Here is a 26,432-nt window from a genome sequence, read left to right as displayed (position 1 = left end):
AGGGACTCCCTCCTTCGATACAAACTTCGCATCCTGGAATTGTGCAGACACGGAGAAAAGACGCAGCGAATTGGAAGTTCTGCCTGTCTGGATGGAGGTCAATGGGCGGCGGCCTCCCAGCCGCAGGACAGATCGCCTGGACGCCATCGTTGTGAGAGCAATTGAGCTGCAGCCCGATGGAATTGTGTGTCGCGGAGGAACGAGGTGTCTTGGATATCTCGAGTGGACGTTGCTGGCTCGACGTTCTTCTCTGGTCGCAAATGCAAGTCGCTGATTGGTCAAATCATGTGATGCGCTAAATCACGTGAAGTATCATATGACACCACGTGATAAACGATGACTAAGCTGGCGCCTCCGCCGAAAAAGGAAGAAGACGAAGAAGACGAAGAAGACGCCAAGACGCTGCGCAGAAAGCTCATCTTGCACTCCCTCCTCGTTTTTCGCAGCGCATCCCATCTCGACGTCGACGTCTTCCTTCTCCCGCCATCTTTCCTCTCTCCTTGGTGTCTCTCCGTTTCTCACGGCAGGTTTTCATTTCTTTGCATTTGTCTTCGGGGGGCTCCAGCTGGTTATCTTGTCCAAATTCAATCCCGTGCTTGTTCATGGTCCCTTTCCTATTCGAAACCTCAGTTTTTTTTTTCCCACCCCATATTCCAACAGTCTCTGAGCCGGTGCGAGCAGCTCTCACAACATGTCTTCAAGAGCCCTAAACGACTCAGTCATTGATGACGATGACGAGCTCTGGTGAGTCTGCTTCATATCACGGGACAGTTGGCCACTTGTACCGCAGTTGCTAATCTTGAAATCCTGTCATCCACAGCCCGCTCTGTATTGAAGAGTTTGATCTCTCTGATAAAAACTTCAAGCCATGCCCGTGTGGCTACCAGGTACGCGTTGATATATGAAGACAAAAAAAATATAGCCCCTCCCTGCCTCTAGTGAAACGCCAAAAACTCTAGCAGAAGATTAACCGCTAACGAATCACTGCTAGATATGCCAATTTTGCTATAACAATATCAAGACCCATAGTGAAGAAGGCCGTTGCCCAAATTGCAGACGCGTTTATGACGAAAGCAGCATTCAATACCGTGTCCCAGATGTTGATGAGTGCGTGGTTCATTCCTATTCTTAGCCTCATAATTCACTCTTTACTGACAGGGGTTTCTTACATATAGGTTCAAAGCAGACTTGGCTCTAAAACATCGAAAAGCCGCTGCAGCCAAACGAAAGGAGGCTGAAAAACGAGAAATCGAAGCCTCAAGTAGGAAAAACTTGGCTGGTGTCCGGGTGGTTCAGAAGAACCTCGTCTATGTTATCGGGCTTAATCCTACAATCCGGGACGAAAATTTACTCTTACAAACGCTCCGGGGTGACCAATATTTTGGCCAGTATGGCGATATTGACAAAATAGTTGTCAGCAAGGCGAAGCCGGGTGGCAACCCAAACCAAGGTATCGGTGTCTACGTGACCTTTGCGAGGAAGATAGATGCGGCTACATGTATTGCGGCAGTTGATGGCTCACCTAACGGTGACAGAGTCTTACGGTATGTACATGCCCCCTGTCTTGTTGATCATCTGTTTTACTAACATTTATTGATAGAGCGCAGTATGGCACTACCAAATACTGTTCCTCCTTTCTCCGCAATGAACCGTGCAATAACAGAAATTGCACGTTTCTTCACGAAACCGGGAATGATAGTGACAGTTTTAGTCGACAAGACCTTTCATCCATGAATTCAATTTCTTCGCAAAGATACCCATCGAACGGATCGTCCTCCGCAATCTCACAAGCTCCAAACCAAACCACCCAGCGTCCATCCCCTGCGATTAGCCATGCTAGGGCCGTTAATGCTCCAAATACCCAGTGGCCCGCTGTCAAGGACGACGGCGGAGTGCGTTCTTCGAGTACGGATTCATCTGCTCTTCCATCGTCTGCAAGTTGGGCGAATAGAGATTCCTTGGCTCAGAGAACTAGGAGGGAGAGTATAGCGGCGAGTCGATCATCTCCTAGCCCTAAGCCGACGAACGAACAATTGGCTTCTCGACCCGTAAACGGCTATGGAAAAGATTCTCAACGAACAGCGGAACAACTGAACACTACCTCGGACTCGGCTGGTCCCAGTGAACAGTCGAATACAGCACGCCGACCAGAATCTCCGTCTCCCACCATGATTTTCGATAAGCTAGTAAAAGCTGTCAATTCACCGGAGTTCCGATTTCACTTCTCAACTGAAGCTGTCCCAGACAACGAGTTGGTATTTATCGAGAACCATCCGTCTCTAATAGACCCGTACGGGGGCGTCAAACGCCGGGCCATGCGTGAGAAAGCTGAGCAAGAACGAGCAAAACATGCCCTCGATGGGAAACTTCTACAAGCCCCAGCCGAAGAAGAGAACCTTGAAAGCGGGAGTTCACAGCTAGGTGGTGAACCAGAGGATGTCCATGGTGGTGTTGGTGTTCCCGGGCGACATCAAAGAGAACCACAATCTGCTATTCAGCCTCCTTCTCAACAGGCAACGGCCAACAACTCGGTTGTGGGGTCCCCGGTTCCAAACAGCCATCAGTTCCAGAACATCAATGTCAATGCCCGAAATCTTTCCCAGCTTCAACAGCAGCAACTCATGCTACTCAAGTCTGCTGGGGGCCAGCAGCATAATATTATGGATCTCCAAGCCAATACCGCGTCTGGCACCTTTGATCAAAATGTCCGAACCTTCCAGAACCAGATGGCTGGATTGAATAATATACCCGGTCATACAAGGCAGTCTTCGCGGTTTTCATTTGCCTATGATGTTAATTCCAAAAACCCCAGTGGCAGACTTGTTGGTTCTCAGGGTCCTATGATGCAATCATCCAGCCCCAATCCTCTTTCAATCCCTACTACACAACACAATCTTGGCAATCAATACTTTGTTAGCGGTATTCAAGGCCCGCCACCAGGATTGAAGAGTGCTGGTACTCCTCCAGTTAGTGGTGGCGGCATGTTTGCCCAGGGCCATGGTTTCACCAGCACGATGAACAGTAACCTTGGGCTCGGTACCAAACAAGATGGAAATGCTGATTTGATGCGTGAAATTATTCGTGCCAGGGGCACTGCAGGCGGGAATGTTCAGTCCCATGATGCAACAAAGCGTGAGTTCCTGTTTCCTTTACTCCAACAAAATAGCACACCCCCTCCTCTGGCTCCCGTTTCAGGCCTTTTGAACCCGCTCTATGGCCAGCAGCTTGGTCTATATCAAGATCAAGTGCCACAGAAGCAGAAAAAGAGGGGAAAGAAGCATAGACATGCTAACACTTCCTCCGGCGGAGGCGGTGTAGTAGATCTTGCAGACCCGAGTATTTTGCAGGCGAGGATGCACCAAGGTGGCGCCAATGCTGCCGCTGGGCAGGGGCTGTACGGGAGTCAGGGTCAAGGTGGGTACAACCATTCCAATATGGTGTACAGTGGAGGGTTTGGAAGGTGGTAAAAGATAACCCTTCTCCAAACTGTGTGGCTCCCCCAAATCAATCCCAAGCCTTTTCTACCCCTCTAATCATCTCCCTTCCTGTGAACCACATTTTCTATATCTTTCCCATTGTATGAGATTTCATATTCTTCCAATGTCCTTATCTAAGCGTTTATGTTTTACATGGTTTCTTCCTTATCATTCCCCTTCGTTTACCCACCACCCGCTAGGAGTACAGAGGCTGCTGTTTAATTTTCCTTCCTCATTTGTTTTTTTATTTGGCATTTATTTCAGCACTGCATACGGGGAACATTCGTTGAAACGCGTGCAACTGGGCGTTCACATCGCATGTTCGCGATATTTCTTGATGAACTTGGCTGGCGGGAGGCGTCATACACATTACATTTATCCAGGAATATGCTTTTCGAAGGGCTTTTTCGCGATATTGGGAAAACGTTTTCATATTGCCTGCCATATCTATGGCTGGGGGTTCAGGTTTCCTTTCGCGCCAACCTACGTTTCTTCGGACTATACCCAAAAACACACTTTCCTTTGAGAGGAAATCTTTTTGTATGTTAATCCTCCCTGTTCTTTTGGGCTTGTACCCAAGCCCAGTCTTACTATGTCGAAACAAAATTTCTCACTGTTATTTTGCCCATATAGATGTCTCCAACTTGTTATGTGTGATTCGAAGTATCCTCTGCCCTGATCTTGTAGCGCCGACTGCAGCCAATATGTATATAGAAACAAAGGAAGCCCCTGGGCTACCCATGTAGCTGCACTTACCTCCCCTACTACGCTCCCTTCCTTGCCATCACAGCTTACGCCACCTTCGTTAGACAGGACAGAAATCTTTCAGGTTTATATGCTAACATTTTGATATTAGAAGACGAAGATTTCCCGCCGTTGGCTCCAGCATCTAAGCCAAATTACGACAAACAACCTACGGACCCCATTCGTCTGCCAATTAGGAATTCTCTTCCGGGGGAATCATCGCTGACCTCAAGCCGGTCTGGAACTCCCGCTGTGCCGCCTGGGTTCGGCTTACCCCATGCGCATCCACCTACATCGCTCGTTCGTGAATCCAGAACGTCAAGTCCTTCACTCCCAAAGACTCCTTTGACCATAAATCCACCCCCAGGACTAGTGCATCCTCAAGCATTTACAGAGTCGAATGCTGCACCTGAATCAGCACGAGATTCTCCAGCTACTCCCTTGAAACAGTCAGTTAGTAGAGCTGCCGAAGTATCTCTCGGGTCTCCCAAGTCCAAGGCTGGCAGCGCTGCCAGAACCAGTTCATTAAGTGACACTTCATCAAAAACACACCAATCATCCAGCCACGGGAAATCAAAACCCTTAAAACTTGATCTTTCGACATTTGAGAAGATTCGCGAACCTGTCTCCAATTCGACTCCCGTGCAGAGTGTTGCACCGCCGGCTACTTCTTCAGGCGGTCCAGAGTCTAGACCAGATACTCCAGGGACCAACTCTCGTACTTCAAACTCTCCGGCTCCTCGCCAGCCAAGGGTTTTACGAGTCGTTGATACGCCGAAGTCAGAGCAAACACCACCTACAACATCGACAAGCACATCTGTATGGGGCGTGAAACAACGACCAGGAATACATAATCTCTCTTCTGTCAGCAGACCAACAACACCAGTCGGCTCTGAGTATGATGCCCAAACGTCCGCCTCAGTTTCTCGAGCGAATTCGCCACCACCATCTAGAATTGGATCTGCGCCTGTTCGAACGGTTACAAAGAGTCAAGTGAAGAAGGACAGGAAATTGAAGGCCAAAAACGCGGAGGCCAAAAAAGATGAAATTCTGCTAGCCACTGCAGCAGCCAACAGCGAGACTCAAGCCCCGATCATCGGTCGTAAACGCAAGACGAAGAAGGCACCAAAGCAGCCAAATGGTGACGTTGATAACAACGCATCCGACGGAGAACAGAAAGAATCATCAAGCAATGATGCAGTGAAGTCTCAAACGGAACCTGAAACGCCATCTAAGTCAAATCAGGAGGAGCTGCAGAAACAAGAATCGAAAGCTCCAGGAGAAAGCGAACCATGGCGGGAGAATAACACCCTCCAGCAAATGACAATGGATGCCGAGTCGAAAGGTGTACCGGTCAAAGATCTCTTTCTTGAGCGTACGGCACCTCTTCCCACGCTCCTTGGGCAGCTTCAGCAACTTGGAGGTTTTGATTTGAACACCCACTTACTTTTCAACCCACCAAATCTCGGCCAGCGCACAGATATGAAATGCAATGCCGACGACTACGACATGCTGCACAATCCACTTGAGCTGACAGAAGAGCACCGGAAACAGCTCCTCCGTGGTGAACCTGTACGTATTAACAATGGTGATCCCGATAAACTCAAGCATCGTGCCCTCATCACACCTAGCGGCTGTATTCTCCGTCATCTCTCCGCCGAAGAAGAAGACCGGTATCTAGCATTGGAGAAGAGCCTCTCGTCTGTTCTAGACGTTATTCAGGATTCTTACCCCTCCCTTCTCATCTCCGAGCCCGATATCACAAACCGCGGAGGTGGGTTGGATGCCCTTTTCGCTACCCCTGAGAAGTTCAATATTTGCTGGGTTGATGAGGACTCAACTCGAAACGGTCTAGTGTCCAGCATCACCGCCGAAGGCTCATCTGCGATCCTGTCCCACTCGCCGCATGCAAACAATGGGGTAAACACATCCACATCCGAGCCTGAGATGGTGCGTTCTCATAATTGGGCTATTAGTAGTGGCGGCGAAACCGTCCCTATTCGTTCGTCTGCGTCAAAGTTGATGGGTGGACGTTGTCCTAGCTTTGGCCCTGGCCTTGAAGAGCTAATGAACATGCCTGATGTTGAACTACGAGCTATGATTAACGCTTCTCAGACTGAGCTGGATGTATCGAGGCGGGAAGTTGATGCTATCGACAAGAAAGTTATGGCTCTAGTTAAGAGAAACAAGAAGCTTGTTCAGCAGGCTTTAGCAGCTGCAGCAGAGTCAATGGCCCAGTCGCAGTAATTTACGATGAAGTGATGTTGCCCAATATTGTGTTGACCACTCACAAGAAGTCTTAATCGGACTCGCTTGTTCCATTCTCTATGATTTTCCTTCCTTTGTAACGTGCTGTCCCCCTTCTGCATTATATGGAGTCTGTTTGAATTGCTATTGTTACTATCATTCGTGATTTTATGTCTTCTCTGTAGCGTTATCTAAGTCTCCCTTTCGCTTTTGTATGGTATTTAGGTCTGGGTTTGAGGGAAGCCTCTTAGCAATTGAAAATAGCGAACTTTGCAAACAATTGACTGTGCCATATTTGAAAGCGTGTATTTCTATATCTAGTACTCTCTGCTCCAAAGAGAGAATCTTGATCTATGGTATGTACATTTTGGCGTGCTCTTCAAGGCAAAGGACAGAATGGAGGGGAAAAAAAAGAGAAAAAACCAAGCCAGTCAACCAGTAGGTTCCTTAAGGGAATGAAACGCCAAAACAACGCTATATATTATTCCGCGTATAAATAAGACTGTCTGTTGCAGGGTGATGAAAACATGAGCCATATGGTATATCGGACATCATTCCAAAATATCCAAGGGGAGGAGAAATGGCGAACAGAGGGAGCGATTGATGGTTTGGAGCAGAGGTTGTCTCATTTACAACCCCTTTAGGCCACCCTCGAACTCAGTAAGGTCGTACTCCTTGGGATATTTCTCAAGGATGCGCTTCAGCTCTTCTCTCTGTTTCTTTACTTCAGGGGTAAGCTCTGCAAAGACGTCGGTGAACATTTCCTTCAGCGCAGGCTTCTTCTCTCTCTCAGCGGCAGCGAATTCTGCAAGGACATCCTTACGGAGCTGTTCACGGGTCTCGCGCTCCAAGTCTTCGTTCCAAATGCCCTTGTTCTCCATCCACTTGCGGAGACGAGAGATAGGGTTATCACGGCGCTTCCAATCCTCAACCTCGACGCGGGCACGGTAAGCGAAGCTGTCGTCACTAGTACTGTGGTGAGAAATACGGTAGCTCATGGCTTCAATAAGAACAGGACGCATTGAACCCTCAAGAGCTCGCTTCTTAGCTTCAAGGGTGGCTTCACGGACCGCAAAGATGTCGTTTCCATCAACACGGATGGTGTCAATTCCATAACCGATACCACGGCTTGCAATTCCATCTCCTCGGTACTGCTCTAGGGTTGGAGTAGAGATGGCGTAGCCGTTGTTCCGGCAGATGAAGATTACAGGGCAGGAGCGCGTGGCAGCAATATTGAGAGCAGCGTGGAAGTCTCCTTCACTGGCTGCTCCCTCACCAAAGTAGCAGGCAACTACTTGTTTCTCGGCATTAGGATCTTGCAGAGCCTTCATCTTAAGTGCGTAAGCAGCACCAGAAGCATGAGGTATTTGAGTGGCGAGGGTTGATGAGATGGTATGCTAGAAGTGAGGTGTCAGAATGAGCATAAAGCAGATGGTATTATTTTACTTACAGTGTTCACATCCTTGCCTCCGTAGTGGACAGGCATGTTACGACCCTTCCCGGAGTCGTTGCGATTGGAAAAAAGCTGGCTCATAAACTGCTTCAAGGTGAACCCACGCTGCTGGAAGACACCAGTTTCCCTGTACTGGCAGAAAATGACGTCTTTCATAGATAGCGCAGCTGCCGAGCCAACAGCGATACCTTCTTCTCCAGCAGAGACCTAGATGCACACTGTAAGCCGATATGCCAACACGCCTTCAATTAGACAATCACAGCTTACCATATAGAAACTGAGACGACCCTGTCTCTGTGCCTCGAACATAATCATATCCATGATGCTTACTATGTAAATTCATCTTTCGGTCAGCCGGAGCGTATTTTCGGGGCCTAGCGCCGAAGCTCTCTCCTTACCGCTCAGCATATTCTTGTACCAAGTGATAACCTCCTCATCCTTAACGTCCGGCGGCCCTCTCGACTTGTCAACAATGACACCCTCAGAGTCCATCACCCTATATGTCGGAATGGCTGGGTTCGAGGCAGGGGTGACGAAGGACATCTCAGAGGTGAATTTACTGTTCACGGCGCCAGGAAACCGAACACTAAATTCCGAACGTATCAGTTAGCACTCGCCCTGCTTAGATGTTTGACAGAGGGCAATTGCTTCTCTGATACTGACTGGTCTGAGCCTGGTGGCTGCGACACTGAGCTGGCCCATCGTACCCTGCTCACAGGCAGTCTGGAGGCGCGCAGCAAAGCTCCCTGGGCGGGGCGGACAAGGCGAAGGACAGGCATGGTCGGCTGTCGGCTGTGTGTCTGGTCGTCTGTCTGGTCGCTTATTCGTCTCTGCTGTCTGTCTGCTGTACCGTGATGGTATCAATTGAGACTCGCCTTGACTGCTAGATGTTGGCTCTGCTATCAAATGAATCTCAACGCATGGGAAAAAAACCGACGGCAGCGAAGTTGTTTCTCTTCCCGCTTTGGGCGAAAGGTGGGCAACTCGGCTGGCGTCGGCCTGAAGCAGGTCATGTGAGAGTTAGTCATATGTTAATAAGCAATAACATTATATAATCTGCCAAGGCAGTCAAACCTCCGATTAGTAAAAGTCAAAATATAAGTATGCCAAGAATTTGGATTATTAATAAAGTTTAAAGTTTGCGGGGACCAATCGCATGATTTTTATCTGCCAGCCATTGTATTTGCATTATCAAAAGCTCCTGATTCTCTGGTCGACTCTATTCAATGGGGGGGAATTCCAGCCAGGTAAATAGTACCGTATTGGCTGTATAGGTGGCATAGGGCTGTTATTTTATGGGGCATCTTCGTGTGCTCCCGACAAACTGGAGAATAAGGATATAGAATGTTTAGTTCCACCAACCAGCTAACTTAGTTAAATAACCCGCTCTCCAGTTAAAGAGTATAAGAGTAAGATAGATCTGAAAGCTTCTACCAATCAAAATCTATATTGTCGAAACTGAAGTTCAAATTCGGGGTGCTGGCACAACACCCGCCCAGCATGTAAGGAAGGGCGCGTAGCAACATGATAAGTGCTGACGATGCTACAAGTTGCGGGAAAAAAGTGCCTGGGTGGACTTGGCACAGCTTTTCAATTATCAGACGAATTTAGCGCGGGATTTAACTGCTTCCTTGAAGCACGGTTTGTTCGCGATTTTTATGTGCGCGACGAGGTTATTCTGGTGTAACTATCTCCTTGCTAGGTTCAGTTTATATACGCGGATCTGCTGGGAAAGCGGCCGCATTTGCTCAATTAATTATATGTTATCAATGTACGGAATACTTCAAAACACGTCCAATTACCCACTGCATATTACATGTGTGACATGATAGTTTTCTTTGATTCAACGTTTGACTCTCACTCTAGGTCAATATAGTCAGTCCAAGCACGGAGTAGGGCTCCCCTCTTCCAACATATAACAATGAGTATATTTTATACTTCTTTTGGACTTTGATATGTATTGGGTGGCAGGATTGGGTAAAATGGATGGCTCCTCCTGGAGATGATAGGCTTTTTGCAGGGCGTATTATGCAAGGAAAACATGGGTGTTAGTCACTCTTGCTGCTTTACTTGTAAATATTGTATAAGCTAGACCGTCCCTTGAAAATAGCTCATTTCATACCGCGGCGTATAGCTATCCAGTGGTTAGCCAGGGTGTAGTCAGCATGCCCAAATCTGTACTGCGAAGCCACACTTCACATAATGCTCCATAGATGCACCACAGCAGCGGCTACGGCAGGCCATGTAGAGCTAGATGATCCATAACTGATAGAAGGACCTTACTATTATTAGGCGAATGATGATCCATGAGTACTTATTCTCCTTAGGTAATGTGGCAGTCATGCAACTTCTGAGTCAGTCGTAAGAGTATCATCCATCCATTTTGGTTGTCTTTCTATGTTTGCATTATTCTCAGAAGTCGAGGACATTGAAGATACTTCGAGCAGTCGCTATATGCATGGTTCCTTCAAATGTATCTTCCATGTATACTGCCCGCAACTACCAGCATGCAAGACTTATAGCCAAGATCAATTACCTGGACAGGTGCATCACCTAGCTACTCAAATGTAAGCTAGTACTTATAATGCCTCACAGGTGATATGAAGGGGCATAGAGCCATTACCGTGACTGGCAATCGGGTATTTTCAAAGCAAAGAACTGTCACCTCCTTACTTTGCCAACACGGATGTCGAGACCTCAGCTCTTATATATATTCTCATTGTTTAAGAATAGGAGTTTCAAGCTAAAAAGATTGAGCAGACAGCTCCATCCCAGGCTATTCCACTTGCTATAGGCAATATAAGAGCTGGATGAGTTGAGCTGTCCTGGCCCTAGAGAGACCACACAACTGAGCCCAGTTAGGATATAATATTGAGATCCTAGGTATATTTATGTCATAGGATACAGTGAAATGTTATTTATTGTTCATTGCACATTCATACTTGAGAGTTGTTGAGGGTAAAAAGGACCTAAAAGCAGACTTTCCACAATTGGTTAATAAAGTTTTTGAGGCTCATATTTAATCACGTGATATAACTCGTTGGGTTACATAATCTAGAGGAATTAAATTTCTGGAGCTTTTTCGAGCTTCAGAAAAGCAGCAAAAGCGCGACTGGACAAACGAGGGAAAGCAAAGAGAAAACAAGGGTTGCAAAGAGATATATTCGTTGAGATAATGAACATGTCATCAAGAAGTGCGTGGCGAGGACTGCATTGGAGTGCAAAGAGACGGCCGATGGTGCCTCAAGCCCCTTACAGGTGTTTCTCCTGCACTGCTCGACTGCAGAGCCCAGGTCAGCAACCTGATGAGCGTAAGACTCATTTTGGATTCGAGACGGTGCGGGAATCTGAGAAGGAATCTCGAGGTAAGGTGTCTGCCTGCCTTTAATTAGTCGAGTGACGCTCTGTTTGTTGACTCTCCCATGCAGTTGGTGCCGTTTTCAGCTCAGTAGCTCGCTCCTATGACACGATGAATGACTTCATGTCACTCGGCATTCACAGACTATGGAAGGACTATTTTGTACGGTCGTTAAATCCTGGCCGTCAGTACGCGCGTGAAGGCCCCGGCAAGAGTGGCAGCAGTGAGGTCGAGCACCAGGGCTGGAATATACTTGACGTTGCTGGTGGGACGGGAGACATCGCATTTCGCATGCTGGACCATGCCACAAACATCAAGCATGATCAGTATACTCGGGTTACGGTTGCTGATATCAACCCGGACATGCTAACAGAGGGGAAAAAGCGGAGTCTTGACACTCCATATTATAACTCCGATAGGCTGTCATTCATGCAAGGCAATGCAGAGTCAATGCCGTCCATCCCATCCAACTCAGTCGACCTCTACACCGTTGCGTTTGGCATCCGTAATTTTACCAACAAGCAGGCTGCGTTGGAGGAGGCTTACCGCATCCTCAAGCCTGGCGGAGTCTTTGCATGTCTCGAGTTCAGCAAGGTGACCGTCGGCGCTTTCGATGAGGTATACAAGCGGTGGAGCTTTGGTGCCATTCCACTTATTGGACAGCTCGTGGCCGGAGACCGTGCCAGCTATCAGTATCTCGTTGAGAGCATCGAGAGGTTCCCCAGCCAGGAGAAGTTTCGCGGCATGATCCGCAAAGCCGGTTTCCTTACTCCAGGCGATGGCTACGAGAATCTGTCGTTGGGCATTGCAGCAATTCATAAAGGAGTCAAACCCTTGAAGTGATACTCTTCCCGCCGCTACCGCCTACCCTCCTCTAGACCACCGACGACGGCAGACTTCCGTTCGGTGAATAGTCAGCAACTCTTTGCTTTTTTGTTCTTGTTCATCCCGGACAGACAGGCAAGAAGACGACGCTCACATTTGTACTACTATGCCATGTAATTTTCTGTTTTTTCATGAAAAAATATCGAGACCTCGCTTCTGAAGCATTGACCTGCACATAGTTACATCCAAGATTCCATGTGGTGGTCGGAAGTTGCTTTTTTTTTTTTTTTTTTTTTCTTTAACATCAACAGATGATTCCATCATTGTTTCCATCCAACTGGCGCCTCTCGCACAGCATGCATGTCAACATCCATCCCTTGGCTCTGCGCCAGACTATCATCTTCGCAAAGAGAGTTCAAGATTCCTCAGCATCCGCCGACTCTATCTGTTTCATCCGTACTGGAGGTGCGAACAGCCAACTGCTCCGTCCGTAAGGCGCACCCCGTCCTTCTCGTCTTTTAGTCTCTGGAGAAAAACTCCGCCAACCAAACTTTTTGCTCAGCCCCTTAGTTACTCTGGATCCCATTCATTATTCGGCAGGCAGATACCTCCCTCTCCAGCGTCCTACCTCAAAGAAAGGTGGATGGCGAAATACCAAACCACGGGCCAACACTTCCCGCCTGCGACTGACTAAGCAGTGAACCTTGATCTTATCAATCTAAAACCCGCAGACCTTATTTTTATTTTTATTTTTTTTTTTTCCCTCTCGGCTCTTCTCAAAACGCCTCTCTCGCGGTGCCATCCCCTCCAACAGACGCAAACACCCTCACAGAAGGCTGCGGAGGCTGCGGGCTTGGTTCTGATTCCAGCCTGTCACACTTGACCTGGCTGCTTAGCTACAGGTCCCCCTTAAATCCGCCGTACCAGGTGCCGTGCCTATTGGCTGGCGTGCCGTTTGCATCATCCCTGCATCGCAAAACGGCCCTGGGGCAAAGACCCTGTTGGTCTGGAGGCCTTCTCGGGGCTCTTCTTTCTCCTCCCTCGGATATTTCATTCCTCCGTCTATCCTGGGCCTTGGACCATTTTTCAGACTTCTGGGAATATGAATATATGAGACCAGTTTCTGTCTGGATCCCCTATCTTTGCCGTTGTTCCGGGTTTCGTTTTAGCCGAACGGCGCTCGGATTCCATTACATTTTTTGTTATCTTTACTCTATAATTTATTTTTTATCGCCGCGATACTGATACCAATATCTTTTGCGCCCCCGCTACTGAGAAGCGGTCAATAAACACCCCTCTACGATCAAATTCTCTCGCAGGCCTACGTCTACGTTGCCTTTACTGCTGGGACCTAAGGAGTGCTCTTCACGATATGGTGTCCACTCTCTACGCCAGGAAACGCACCCGCCAGCTCTCTCCTATGTCACCTCCGATAGTTCCTTCGAATCCACAGGCCATCAAGTCGAGCCTCATCCCACCACTACCCATGACTCCCCCAGACCCGGGCGTTGATTCCGCATCCTCGTCATCACCCCATCCATCGTCTGTCGATACGGCAATCCATGTCATTGCTACGGAACGGGCCGCCCTGGAAAACCTTGAGCGAGTCTATAGCACCAACGAGATGGCGCGGAATAACATGGAACGAGCTGTGGAACAGATTGCTAACACTATCAATGCGGGATCCAAGCTGATTGTATGTGGAGTTGGGAAGAGTGGTAAGATCGGGGAAAAGGTCGTGGCTACAATGAACAGTTTAGGGATATACTGCTCGTTCCTGCATCCAACGGAAGCGCTACACGGAGACCTTGGCATGGTGAGGCCGGTAAGTCCGACGGCTTTTTTTTTTTCCTTCTGGAATTTGCTCCCCCTTGCTGGATATGAATGTGGTGCTAATACGGGGCCTCACATAGACGGACACCGTCCTCTTCATCACATATTCTGGCAAAACATCTGAGCTACTGCTCGTCCTTCCACATTTCCCCCCGACAACGTCTGTTATTGTGATAACAGCGTACAAACAGCCATCATCGTGTCCACTACTAGCTGGTTCTAGTAATGCCAACACAATTCTACTTCCCTCACCCATCCATGAACCAGAGGAAGTTTCGTTCGGTGTTTGTGCTCCTACAAGCTCGACCACTGTTGCACTGGCTGTTGGCGATGCTTTGGCTCTCGCCGTGGCTCGACGGCTTCATACCACACCTGGAAGAGGGCCCGCTGAGGTTTTCAAGGGATATCACCCCGGTGGTGCTATCGGAGCTGCTACAGCTGCCGCCGCTTCGACATCAATATCTGGGAGCTCAACACCCCTGACTTCTACATCAACTACCCCTTCACAGTCGATGTCTGTCAACGACATTCAAGATGAACCTGAGCCAGCATTACCACCTACTGAAACAACACTTTGTCATTCAATAACAGATGTCATGATCCCGGCAGAGTTAATCCCCACGGCATCACCAAGGAATGGTTATCCACTACGTGTAGTTGATGTGATGCGTGCGTCCCTTCGAGGCTCGACTTCCAAGCCTTGGGCTTTTATACGGCCTGGTTACATTGTTTCACCCCGAAGGCTGCGGAACATGGTTGCGTGCAATGACCCAGAGGATAATATCGGAAATGTCGACCGCGATATGTCGATTGGACATCAAACTGAAGAATGGGTACGCGTACCCAGTACCAGCACGGTTGACAATGTCCGACAAATCCTGGACCGGCAAAAGCAATCCAACAATGCAAGCCCGCTAAATACAGCCATGAAGCGAGATTCAGAAGGAAACACAGTACACCGCAAACGACGTGTCATCAGCGTCATCAATGAGATGACCAACACGGTAGTTGGTTTCGCCGAAGAAGAAGATTTAGAGCACAGCGAGGACATGTTCAAATGAGCGACTCAGAACCCTACATACCAGATACCTGCACATTAGAATTAATTTTTGGCTTCATTGGGACTCGTACAGCGTTGTTTTTTTTTTTTTTTTTTTTTTTTCCATTTAGGTTAGACCATCATATATACAGAAATCTGCGCGTTAGCGCTTAATTAAGTCATTATCCAGTTATGGAGCGGTTTCTGCGCCAGCATAACTATAAAACCTGACATACACTAATAGCTTTTCCCATTCCATGCTCAAAGTCATTAGGTACCTAACCTACACAGCCTTGGTTAGGTACCTCAGGTGAGTTGCGTTCATTGGTAATAATAGAGTAGTTAGTTATAGCTCTTATCGCAACTAACTAGCTAGCTAGCTAAGTTAGTTCAAGATAAGGAGGGAAAAAAAATTGTCTTGGCGCAAATAACTAGTTAAGTCTTCAACTTCCAACAACTTCAACTATCAACTTATTGGAACTATCACGGCCCATCCAGAAAACCCTGAAAAAAATGGCGAAACGAAAGCGCGATGTATTGGAAGAGGACGGCTCATATAACTGGGGCGATAAGAAACTGAGAATACAGAGGCTACGCCTTGACCAGGCGGTCCAACATGGCGTGGTGCTTCTTCATCGTGCACTCAAAGTTGCCAGAGGATTCGAACGGCAGAAGTTAGGTCGGAGAGAAAAGTCTGCAAGACAAGAGAGCGATAGAATGCTATTGAATCGGCGTTTGAATGAGGTTGAAGCTTTGAAGGTGCGACAATACTGCTCTAATAGCCCGGATGTTGAGCTCGAGACCAATTCCTAACTACCGCAACTCCAGGCCTTGGATCTGCATAAAACCGCCGAAAGATACCTGATAAAACAGATGGTTAAAACGAAACGAATTGCCGAATCACCTGCATTTATTCATTTGAAGCTTGCGGAGCGCATATCAAACGAGGAAAAGAAGGGTGATGCTGAAGCCAACGTTTCTGCCCGGTTGTTCAACTCAAATCCAGTGAAGAAAGTCTTTCCAGGGGTTATGAATGATATAAGGGATATACTTGGTTTGTCTGGGGACACGGAATCGAAGAAAGTCGCAGCGAAAGGGGGTCAAAAACGGCTAGCCGAGCGTATGCGAGAAGATATAGCCATGGGCGATAATGATGAGAGTACAGATGGAGAATCAGAAGGTTCTCATGGCGACGAAGAGATGAACATGGCCCGTTTTGATGGACTTGTTGCGTCTGGTTCGGAGAATGGGGATGGGAGTGACTATGGGGACAATAACAAAACGAGACCAGCAAGTGCAAGATACAACCCAATGGACGACATGTCATTATCACCTACATCATCAGACACGTCTGACGAATCAGATGTTATTACGACAAAGTCCTCGAAACCCAAACAAAAGTCTACTACAGCTACAACATTTCTCCCGACACTCATGGGAGGATACTGGTCAGGCTCTGAATCTGAGCCAGAGCAGGATTACACATCCGCCATCCCTGAACGGAAGAATAGGATGGGCCAACAGGCAAGACGAAAGCTTTGGGAGAAGAAATATGGAAGTAATGCGAGACATATCCAAAAGCAGGCGAAGGAACAAGCCCAAGGCAAGAATCGGGATAGCGGCTGGGATTTACGCCGTGGAGCTACAACAGAGGAAGATACAAGAGGAAGATATGGAAGAAATAAAATACGTGGAGGTCAACGGAAGGAGGCTACTGGATCAAATACAGCCCAGGTACAAGCTGTGCAGCCTACTCCAAAACCCGCGCCCCCTAACAACAACAAACCGCTTCATCCTTCATGGCAGGCGGCAATTAAACGCAAACAGTCAAAAGCACAAACTTCATTCCAGGGCAAGAAGGTTGTATTTGACTAGGATAGGTCGACAGCCTCGCTAGTCAACAATGACTAGATAAATATGTTAAGAAATAACCGAACTGCAAGCCCACCCATCAGATACGCCGTAGCAGTGTGGCATTGGCCAGGCAAATTTATACGGAGCAGGTTCTCAGATGCGCCAGAAATCTCTTCCTGGCAGCCGAAGACCCTGCCCTTTTGTAGTAATATGGCTTTCTGTACACCGAAGATGCCATTGCTAATAAAAAGCGCGCCCTGATATTAGCGCTATGTGGGATCTAGATAGGGCATGACACAATATGCAAGCCTACCATAACATATAAAGGTATAGGTCTCTTATACCTACTGTCCACCCAGCCTATCCTCATTAATTATCCCATCAAGCTCGAGAGCCCATAGCGAAAAAATCTCCGCCTGAAGACCCCCTATACTTCAGGGGCGAGCTGAGTCAGCGGTAAAAATCGGAGAGTAGCAAAAAAGTAACTAGCTAGCCCCTCGATGATAACGACTTCAAGACTTCAAGCTACAAACCACAAACCATAGACGCATAATCACCATATCGGTCTATATTACGGACACTATTCACCATGACTATTACCTCTGACACTTATAAAGGTATCTACTACTCCTAGCCATGTCTTCAATTGCGTTACTACCTCTACCCCTCTATGCCCCTCCGCGGCCGGCGAACAGTTGATGCGAAATTTAAGGCGCCGATCGATATTGATAGCTTTGAATGCGCATCATTGATTAACAATTGTCCCTTTTAGAGCCCGTCCATATCGGCGTCATCGGCGGCACCGGGTTGAGTGAGCTCCCTCATTTCACAAAAGTCGCAACCCTCAATATCACAACCCCATGGGGCGAACCATCCTCACCGATTTCAATCCTTCACCACACCTGTTCCACTAGCGGCAAGGTTGTCCCAATCGCATTCATTAGCCGACATGGCCTTCATCATCAGCTTTCTCCTCACGAGGTTCCAAGCCGTGCCAACATTGCTGCTCTACGATCTATCGGAGTCCGTAGCGTTGTAGCATTCTCCGCTGTTGGCAGCTTGCAAGAAGAAATTAAGCCCAGAGATTTTGTGGTCCCTGACCAAGTAATTGATCGTACCAAAGGAGTTCGGCCGTGGACGTTCTTTGAGGATGGAATTGTAAACCACGTTGGATTTGCCGACCCGTTCGACGAGAAAATGGCCAAAGTTGTTAGGGCATGCGGCCATAGTCTGGAAGGGGAGGGAGTCGTTCTCCACGACCGTGGCACTTTGATATGCATGGGTAGGTTCATTCTTCTCCGCTTATCAAACTAACCACCAAGTTACCTACGCTGCTCAGTATTTACTGTATAGCTTCGAGGGAAGGGTGAACAAACGCTGACATCTCGATTATAGAGGGCCCACAGTTCAGCACCCGCGCGGAGAGCAACCTCTACCGTAGCTGGGGTGGCAGTGTCATCAACATGTCTTGCTTGCCAGAGTCCAAACTAGCACGTGAAGCGGAAATGGCATATCAGATGATCTGCATGTCAACGGATTATGATTGCTGGCACTGCGGCACTGAGGATGTCACCGTCGAAATGGTCATGGGCAACATGAAAGCAAACGCTGTAAATGCAAAAAATTTCATCAGCGCTGTCTTGGACGAACTGACCAAGGACGAACACGCAGACCTAGTTAAGGGGAAGCACCTTGAAGGTAGTGCAAAATTCGGCTTGAGTACGAAACCTGGCAACATTAGTGCCTCGGCACTTTCTAAGATGTCGTGGCTCTTCCCTGGATACTTTTCTAACTGAGTGCTGGTTCTCGACAGCTCTTTTTGAAATGTTCCGATGGTTAGCCGGTTGCTTCTTGCTTTTGCTTTTAAGTAGTAGCTAGATGTTCCCCACATGTTATCGCCTTTTTTATACAGAGAATTATTAGGCAGTTATCCACTCCATGCAAGGCTATAGATGTAGAAATGATCTCGGTGGGATCATGACCTAAAGGGGCTCGTGGCTGCTTGAATATATTGTGATACAGCCTAGCTAAAATAGTTGACCTCCTTAATCAGTTAGTCAGCTGCTAGTTAACGAACTCGTAGCTCCAACCCCCTTTTTCCCCTCTCAATGAATGCTACATCATGCTAGGCATTGAGTTGGAGATTTTGCTCGACAGGCGGAAATTTTTGAAGAGCCCACTCTATCTATGGAGAACACGCAACGGGTTACTCCTTAGAATACAAGACAATAGTTTACCAATTACTAACTATTTATTTAGCTGATTCAAATTGCAGGGCCACACCACTTGATAGGTAAGCATCATGGAGTGTGTAACATGATACAAAACACATGATGCCGAAAACGAGCCTCCATCATGGGTACAACAACCAGTTCTGCTGATCAAGTAGTTAGAAGAATCGGAAGTAACCTTTTCTACCCCTCCCTACGGAGTACTCCGTATATGCAATAATAATGGCCATGGTTTGTGAAATCACATTCAACCAGAGTTCGAAGCCGAACAGGGGCAGTGGCGATCGGCTACAGATGGAGTGTGATCAGCTAGCTGCAGCCTTGGTGGCTGCAAGCATGGGAGATGGAGGAGACCCCATTGCTGGGTATATGGTGCGGTTCTCCGTAGCATGGGCCACCCTCACAAGGTGAAATTGTATAGTGCCAAATGTTTAAATAATAAGGCTTGCATTCCCAGGCAACGGCTGGATGTAATCATCCCTGGCCCAATATTATAAACGAAGAATGAGAATTGACCATGTTGTTCATTAGCGAGACATGGAGATTGGTTCTCCCTCTTCTTCTTTTTGCATGTCTATTTACCACTGCGTCTGGATCGAGTTCAGCGACTCTGAATGCACGCGCTGATGTCCCTCCCGGTTATAACTCGCCTCCTTACTACCCAACCCCCAAAGGAGGTTGGGTCCAGGAATGGCGGGCTGCATACGCAAAGGCTGCTGTGGTTGTCGCCAATATGACTCTTGCGGAAAAGGTGAACCTGACGACAGGAACTGGGATTTTTATGGGTCCTTGTGTCGGCCAAACAGGCAGTGCTTTGCGCTTCGGTATACCAAATCTCTGCCTTCAGGATGGGCCTCTAGGCGTGCGGAACACAGATCATAACACTGCTTTCCCTGCCGGAATTACTGTTGGAGCGACCTTCGATAAAAAGCTCATGTACGAGCGTGGAGTTGCTATGGGCGAGGAATTCCGTGGCAAGGGGGTGAATTTTCATCTGGGCCCCTCAGTTGGTCCCCTTGGACGTAAACCTCGAGGTGGTCGAAACTGGGAAGGCTTTGGGGCCGACCCGTCACTTCAAGCCATTGGTGGTGCCTTGACTATCAAAGGTGTCCAGAAGGCTGGTGTTATAGCAACGGTGAAACATCTTGTTGGGAATGAACAAGAAATCCATCGCATGACAAACGTGGTGCAGCGCGGGTATTCATCGAATATCGATGATCGAACATTGCATGAATTATATTTATGGCCATTCGCGGAGGCAGTCCGGGCTGGAGTTGGAGCATTGATGATGGCGTATAACGATGTACCGCTACCACTATATTCATTATCTCAGTTTAGATGTTATCTGTGGAGGTGGTGATGCTAACGGCTGTTTGACAGGTAAATGGCTCTACCTGTAGCCAGAATAGTCTTCTCATAAACGGAATCCTTAAAGATGAGCTTGGTTTCCAAGGGCTAGTTATGAGCGACTGGTTTGGCCAAATTGGCGGAGTCTCCTCGGCCCTAGCAGGCCTTGATATGGCTATGCCTGGTGATGGCCCAGTCCCGTTGGCGGGTGGCGCATTCTGGGCATACGAGCTGTCCAGGTCCATTCTCAATGGGACCATTCCTTTGGAGCGCCTTAACGACATGGTAGGGGCATATTCCTTAAACATTCCAATTTCTGGTTCAGCCTTTATAAGCTTATAAAGTTGTTAGCAAATTTTTAACAGTGGTACGTAGGTAACTAGAATTGTTGCGACCTGGTTTCAGTTTGGACAAGATGACAACTACCCGGAACCAAACTTCTCAACCAATACCCAAAAAGAGAGTGGCCTTATCTATCCTGGAGCCGTGTTTTCTCCGAGGGGCATAGTCAACAAATTCGTCGATGTCCAGGGGAACCATAAGGAAATTGCGAGGGCTATCGCGAGAGACGCCATTACCCTTGTCAAGAATAAAGATAACTTGCTCCCACTGAAGGCAAGTGCATCTCTAGCAATATTCGGTGAAGATGCAGGCACAAATCCAAACGGGATTAATTATTGCGCCGATAAAGGCTGCAATAAGGGTGTCCTAACAATGGGTTGGGGTAGCGGAACTTCCAGGTTACCATACCTAAGTACGCCAGAAGAAGCCATCAAGAACAGGTCGACAACTTCCAAATCCTATATCACGAACAAATTTCCTTCGAATATTAAGGTAAACCCCGAGGATGTCGCCATTGTCTTTGTCAACTCCGACTCTGGAGAAAATTATATTACGGTCGAAAGAAATCCCGGAGATAGAAGCTATGCTGGCCTGGAACTATGGTACGGAGGCGATAAATTGATCCAAGAAGCAGCCAAGAAATTCTCAAGCGTTGTTGTCGTCGTACACACTGTTGGGCCGACACTTCTGGAGAAATGGGTTGACCTGCCCGCAGTAAAAAGTGTCCTTATTGCCCATCTTCCAGGCCAAGAGGCGGGGAATGCAGTGGCAGACATTCTCTTTGGTGATGTCAGCCCCAGCGGCCACCTTCCTTATACAATCCCGAAATCTGAATCGGACTATTCTCCAAGCTCATCCCTTTTAAACCAGCCATTTGGGCAGATCCAGGACAATTTTGTTGATGGGTTATATGTCGACTACCGCCACTTCCAGAAAGAAGGAAAATCGGTCCGTTACCCATTCGGCTATGGGCTCTCTTATACAACTTTCGGGTTTAACGGGGCTACGATAACCGCTGGAACCCGACTATCCGAGTATCCTCCTCCTCGGATGCCAAAAGGCACGACACCGATATATACTGATAAAATTCCAGATGGTTCCGAAGTTGCATGGCCGAAGAACTTCCATAGAATATGGCGTTATCTGTATCCATATCTTAATAATCCAGCTAGCGTCAAAGCCGACTCAAAGTTCATATATCCCAAGGGATATCAGACCACGCCACAACCTGATCCGAGAGCGGGAGGGTCTCAAGGTGGGAATCCAGCTCTATGGGATGTAGTATTCACCGTCGCAGTCAGAGTCAAGAACACAGGACGAGTTCCTGGTCGTGCCGTGGCTCAACTGTATGTTGAATTGCCGGCTGAACTGGCTGCAAACACACCCAAATTGCAGCTACGTCAATTTGAAAAGACCTCAACACTTGCTCCAGGGCAAGAAGAGGTATTGAGAATGGAACTCACCCGGAAGGACTTGAGTGTTTGGGATGTGGTAACTCAGGATTGGAAGGCTCCAGTTGATGGGAAAGGGGTGAAGTTACATATTGGTGAGAGTGTTGAAGATTTGCATATCATGTGTGAAATCAGTTCCGGGACATGTAGAGCCGTTTCATAACCTTTTTCATGGTTCGGCGTAGCTATCTTTGAGTATATTATAAGTATAGAATAATTGATATTTGAAATAAGGTAGATTCTCAGTGACAGGATTTTGGTTGGGGTGCAATATAAATAATTGTGAGAACTAGTGGGGACTGTAGTTGCCTATATGGACCCGACTAGTTATGGTCACGTGTAAATGCGGCTCAAAATTAGTTTCGAGTTCAATGACGTCGAGTGTGCATATTTTAGACATACAAAGCACTAAGCGCTTCCTCTGGATACGATTGCTTGTACATGCTGTGCAGTTCAATATAGTCTCTGGGTAGCTAGTTTAATAGAGGCTGGTCTCTATAACTTCCCACACGATGCAGGGCTTTAGTAAGTCTTTTCTATGGATCACTCATTTTCAATGATAATTATTGACACAAGTTCTCTAACAGATATGGGACGGTGCGTTCTAAAATCTTCTACCCCCAAAACATTGATCGAATAGCCAACGAAGATACGAATAATCTAACGACGAATTAGATATGTCCCTCCGGAGTACGAAGGAGTCGTCTCTGGGAATAAGCTTGCTGGCAAGCATGCACTCGGCGCTCGCGCTCGAAACCTGCAAACTACGGGAGAGCTTACAGTGAGATTTGAGATGCCATTTCCAATTTGGTGCTCAACTTGTCAACCTGCGGAATCCGTGATCATAGGACAAGGAGTACGATTCAACGCTCTTAAGAAGAAGGTTGGACACTACTATTCCACCCCTATATATAGCTTCCGCATGAAGCATAGCGTATGTGGGGGTTGGATAGAGATACGGACAGATCCCCAACACACAGAATATGTGGTTACTGAGGGAGCCAGACGGAAGGTTACTGCGGATATAGGAAAGGGGGAGTATGAGGAGACTTCTACTGGAGCTGGAGAAATTCGAGTACGAATGCCTGGAAATGAAGGAGAAAATGAGACAACGGACCCGTTTGCGGCCCTAGAGGGGAAAATTGCTGATAAAAATAAATACATGACTGAAAAGATGCGGATGGACGAACTATTAAAGAGACAGGATCGGGACTGGGAAGATCCATATGAAAATTCAAGAAAGCTCAGAAAGGCATTTAGGGCAGACAGAAAGAAACGGGAGGCAATACAATCCGAGACGGAAGCTATTAAAGAAAAATATAGCTTGGGGGTCGATTTACTTGATGAGACTGAGGGTGACCGTGTTCGTGCTGGGGTAGTTGAATTCGGGCAAGAAAGTGACCCTGGCTCTTCCCTGACCTTGCCATCGAACCTTCGAACGAAACCACTTTTCGAAAATACCTCCTCGCAACATAAGCAGATTATTACTTCCAAATCTGGTCAAATGAAAAACCGGGAAAAAAAGGGGGGTCTGATTGCTAAGAAAAAGGCTCAATTACAAAGGAAGCTTCAAGGAAACACGAAAGCAGCCATCGATCCATTTCTTCTCATAGATGAATCTATTTGGCAACATTCACCAAGTGCTGCAAAGAAAAGAAGGCCAAGCAAGTTGGAAAATGAGATATCGACTGGAACACGAGATGAAAGCGATGATGCAGCAGACGATAAACCCGCCAAGAATAAGGAAACCAGAAACAACGAGACCAGAAATGAAGGTAGCGCTAAGGGAAATGGCCGCCTGTTAAAACCCTCCCAGAAGCCAGAAGGTCAGATACCCCTTAGTTCCGGGCTGGTGGATTATGGGTCGGAGTCGGATTAGTACCTTGATGAACTCATAGACATCGAGAGAGCACCTTAAGTTGCATGTTTGGAGTCTGGTATTTATTTATTTTATTTTTGTTTATTTTGATACCCATATATTAATTTCTACTTAAACTGCATAACCATTTACCATATTACTAGCAGTAGGAAGCATACATCAATAAATACTTGTGCGTTCGCCTCACTGCAATATTACACTAATAATGTACCAGAACACCAAATTTATGTGGAGAGGTATATCAAGACAAATTCCATATATTGACCACCATGAGTATTATATATCTATTAGATATAATAGGGTCCTCTTTACTAGTAAATAATACTTCCTGATATATTTTTCTAACTTAATTTAAGGAAATATAGTAGGAAAACAACACATAATATTTTCCCATATAATCCAGTAACTAGTAAAAAAGTAAAATTATTTAATTTAGAGAGGCTCTATTTAATATAGTGGTGGAGATATAAAATTTGCCTCGATATCCATCCCTATATAAATTTGGTGTTTTGGTATATTATTAGTGTAATATCATATCGGTGTAATTTCATTGCGATGAGGTGCATTCATCAGCGGTGGGTGGCGAAGGCACGACTATTTCTTTATTTTTTATGTACTGCTACAGGTTAACCAAACGTGCGATGAGCATTCATCTCTCTGAGGAATTTGCAGGTGGAAATGGCTCTCGCTGTGGTAGGTTTCGCTGCTGGCTACCTTGGCTGGCCCACGGAGCTCTTGTAGCTGGCACTTGGTGAGACGACGGTACTCCTCCTCGAAGGTCCCCCATTTCAACACTAGTAGGTTTCGAAGCCCATGGAGCTCGGGTACCCGCGTTTGATTGAGCAGAAAGGGATGGAGACGCCGGGATCTGAGTTCGAATCTGTGGCCCACTTGATGTATGTGCCGATGGAGCTGTTGAGGTGGCATTTGGGTCCTGTTTCCAAACAAATAATGACCCAAAGGGAAAGTGCTGTACCACGGGGAACTTTGACAAAACCTCCGCATTATACATTTTGATCATGCCCTATTTTCACATCAATAGTTAGAAATTGTTACGCGGTTCCTAGAAAGGCTGGAAAATTTGGATTCATTACCTTATTAATCTTTCCCCAACCATCTTTTATTCCTGAGATATCATATAACATCGGGCTATGTTCCCAGAACGGGCCCTTTTTGACATCGTAGATAAAACCAATAGCTGAAAAGTACATATTTGACTTTCGCTCCTTCTCAACAATGTTTGACTTAGTTACATCGCTTGTGGCTGGAGCATTCGGTAAGGAGCCCTCTGTAGGAGTTGGATCTGTAGGACCTATGGGAGGGGACAATTGAGCCGATCCTAAAATATATGAAATAAAAGAATGGTCATCTAGGCCCCACACACCATGAGAGCCTGCAGGCTCTAGAGTGTACGTGAGTATTAGACGTCGAATAAGCCGAAGATATCTAATCGAGAAAAGTAAGCCATAAGGAACATGCATGAGATAAAACGGGGAAACGTACGGTTCAATAACCCCAATAACTATGCCCCTCTCTTCTACCCCAGGATCTGCTTGGGCAAACCCATTTAGCTTCCATAGACAAGCAAGAAAGGCTAAAAAGCTAAGCTCATGCCCCGTTCCATAATCAAGCCTCTGTGAGCTACCAAAACTACCAGTTAGATAGGCCATCAGCTCCTCTTTCGCGGTTACGGTTTCTTCCTCCTCAGATTTCTGCTGAAGAATTTCTGGTGGCAAACATTCATCCATAATGGAAGCTGCACGGGATTCCATCTCCTCACACCATTTTCGAAAACTGATATTTCCGAATCGCCGAGGTCCAGTATCTGGAGCTACCTCATCAATGAGGGACTCCAATTTTGATAACAGTAGCTGTAGGCGACGGACAGGCTCTGAGAAGTCAACAGAATCGGAGTCCAGTGTCCACACCTCCACATTTGAAGAACCGCTTTCACTGGACGCCTTGGAGGGAAACATGCAACGGTTTAATTGCAAAACAAAGATCATAATATCTCTGTACGCTACAGAGGATAGAAATGTTTCCACATCCTGGTGATCATTGATCTTTTTCACCGGGCGCATGAAAGTGTGTGGTATAGTAGGATCCAACCGTTGCAGCGACGGTGCAGCTGCTGTGGTGGCCATTTTTATATTTTGCTCGTACTCAAGACACTCGGATTGTTATTTGTAGTAGGTATATCGTTAGCTGGTCGCGGGGTTAGGATTAATGACGTCTAGTTAACTAGTTAGTTTGTTTGTTATGTTAGTAAGCGCCTGCCGCGTTTAAAAATGACTAAGTCAACAAGTTAACTAGTTAATTAACCATTTAACACCACCCAGCTAAGGTTATTAAG

General features: G+C 47.1%; 11 protein-coding genes across 11 annotated transcripts; 9 read left to right on the top strand and 2 right to left on the bottom strand.

Moving 5' to 3' along the window:
- Nucleotides 1-336: 336 nt before the first annotated feature.
- On the top strand, nucleotides 337-3,467 carry ARB_01970 (uncharacterized protein; the record flags this gene model as incomplete). Its single annotated transcript, XM_003011696.1, has 6 exons — nucleotides 337-527; nucleotides 682-744; nucleotides 821-887; nucleotides 1,022-1,107; nucleotides 1,176-1,544; nucleotides 1,712-3,467. The coding sequence occupies 6 exons, from the start codon at nucleotides 337-339 to the stop codon at nucleotides 3,465-3,467; spliced, it is 2,532 nt and encodes an 843-aa protein (XP_003011742.1).
- Nucleotides 3,468-3,794: 327 nt separating this feature from the next.
- ARB_01969 (uncharacterized protein) lies at nucleotides 3,795-6,467 on the top strand (the record flags this gene model as incomplete). Its single annotated transcript, XM_003011695.1, has 2 exons — nucleotides 3,795-4,016; nucleotides 4,191-6,467. 2 exons carry the CDS (start codon nucleotides 3,795-3,797, stop codon nucleotides 6,465-6,467), a joined length of 2,499 nt encoding a protein of 832 aa, XP_003011741.1.
- Nucleotides 6,468-7,096: 629 nt separating this feature from the next.
- Nucleotides 7,097-8,463, bottom strand: ARB_01968 (uncharacterized protein; the record flags this gene model as incomplete). Its single annotated transcript, XM_003011694.1, has 4 exons — nucleotides 7,097-7,864; nucleotides 7,918-8,127; nucleotides 8,188-8,249; nucleotides 8,319-8,463. The coding sequence occupies 4 exons, from the start codon at nucleotides 8,461-8,463 to the stop codon at nucleotides 7,097-7,099; spliced, it is 1,185 nt and encodes a 394-aa protein (XP_003011740.1).
- Nucleotides 8,464-11,095: 2,632 nt separating this feature from the next.
- ARB_01967 (uncharacterized protein) lies at nucleotides 11,096-12,121 on the top strand (the record flags this gene model as incomplete). The annotated part of the gene is made up of 2 exons (XM_003011693.1): nucleotides 11,096-11,285; nucleotides 11,349-12,121. The coding sequence occupies 2 exons, from the start codon at nucleotides 11,096-11,098 to the stop codon at nucleotides 12,119-12,121; spliced, it is 963 nt and encodes a 320-aa protein (XP_003011739.1).
- Nucleotides 12,122-13,475: 1,354 nt separating this feature from the next.
- ARB_01966 (uncharacterized protein) lies at nucleotides 13,476-14,997 on the top strand (the record flags this gene model as incomplete). The annotated part of the gene is made up of 2 exons (XM_003011692.1): nucleotides 13,476-13,928; nucleotides 14,017-14,997. The coding sequence occupies 2 exons, from the start codon at nucleotides 13,476-13,478 to the stop codon at nucleotides 14,995-14,997; spliced, it is 1,434 nt and encodes a 477-aa protein (XP_003011738.1).
- Nucleotides 14,998-15,488: 491 nt separating this feature from the next.
- Nucleotides 15,489-16,850, top strand: ARB_01965 (cellular morphogenesis protein (Bud22), putative; the record flags this gene model as incomplete). Its single annotated transcript, XM_003011691.1, has 2 exons — nucleotides 15,489-15,734; nucleotides 15,804-16,850. The coding sequence occupies 2 exons, from the start codon at nucleotides 15,489-15,491 to the stop codon at nucleotides 16,848-16,850; spliced, it is 1,293 nt and encodes a 430-aa protein (XP_003011737.1).
- A 568-nt stretch (nucleotides 16,851-17,418) lies between these two features.
- Nucleotides 17,419-18,625, top strand: ARB_01964 (uncharacterized protein; the record flags this gene model as incomplete). Its single annotated transcript, XM_003011690.1, has 3 exons — nucleotides 17,419-17,446; nucleotides 17,602-18,111; nucleotides 18,225-18,625. 3 exons carry the CDS (start codon nucleotides 17,419-17,421, stop codon nucleotides 18,623-18,625), a joined length of 939 nt encoding a protein of 312 aa, XP_003011736.1.
- A 657-nt stretch (nucleotides 18,626-19,282) lies between these two features.
- ARB_01963 (uncharacterized protein) lies at nucleotides 19,283-20,420 on the top strand (the record flags this gene model as incomplete). Its single annotated transcript, XM_003011689.1, has 2 exons — nucleotides 19,283-19,425; nucleotides 19,592-20,420. The coding sequence occupies 2 exons, from the start codon at nucleotides 19,283-19,285 to the stop codon at nucleotides 20,418-20,420; spliced, it is 972 nt and encodes a 323-aa protein (XP_003011735.1).
- A 101-nt stretch (nucleotides 20,421-20,521) lies between these two features.
- ARB_01962 (beta-xylosidase, putative) lies at nucleotides 20,522-22,363 on the top strand (the record flags this gene model as incomplete). The annotated part of the gene is made up of 2 exons (XM_003011688.1): nucleotides 20,522-20,692; nucleotides 20,813-22,363. The coding sequence occupies 2 exons, from the start codon at nucleotides 20,522-20,524 to the stop codon at nucleotides 22,361-22,363; spliced, it is 1,722 nt and encodes a 573-aa protein (XP_003011734.1).
- A 630-nt stretch (nucleotides 22,364-22,993) lies between these two features.
- On the top strand, nucleotides 22,994-24,079 carry ARB_01961 (DUF455 domain protein; the record flags this gene model as incomplete). Its single annotated transcript, XM_003011687.1, has 1 exon — nucleotides 22,994-24,079. The coding sequence occupies one exon, from the start codon at nucleotides 22,994-22,996 to the stop codon at nucleotides 24,077-24,079; it is 1,086 nt and encodes a 361-aa protein (XP_003011733.1).
- Nucleotides 24,080-24,728: 649 nt separating this feature from the next.
- On the bottom strand, nucleotides 24,729-26,223 carry ARB_01960 (uncharacterized protein; the record flags this gene model as incomplete). Its single annotated transcript, XM_003011686.1, has 2 exons — nucleotides 24,729-25,103; nucleotides 25,174-26,223. 2 exons carry the CDS (start codon nucleotides 26,221-26,223, stop codon nucleotides 24,729-24,731), a joined length of 1,425 nt encoding a protein of 474 aa, XP_003011732.1.
- Between the last annotated feature and the right edge of the window lie 209 nt (nucleotides 26,224-26,432).

This window comes from Trichophyton benhamiae, assembly GCF_000151125.1.
Source record: "Trichophyton benhamiae CBS 112371 chromosome Unknown Abenha-G-c-62g06.r1, whole genome shotgun sequence".
Classification (NCBI taxonomy): Eukaryota; Fungi; Ascomycota; class Eurotiomycetes; order Onygenales; family Arthrodermataceae; genus Trichophyton; species Trichophyton benhamiae.
This window is presented reverse-complemented; position numbering and strand designations above follow the sequence as displayed.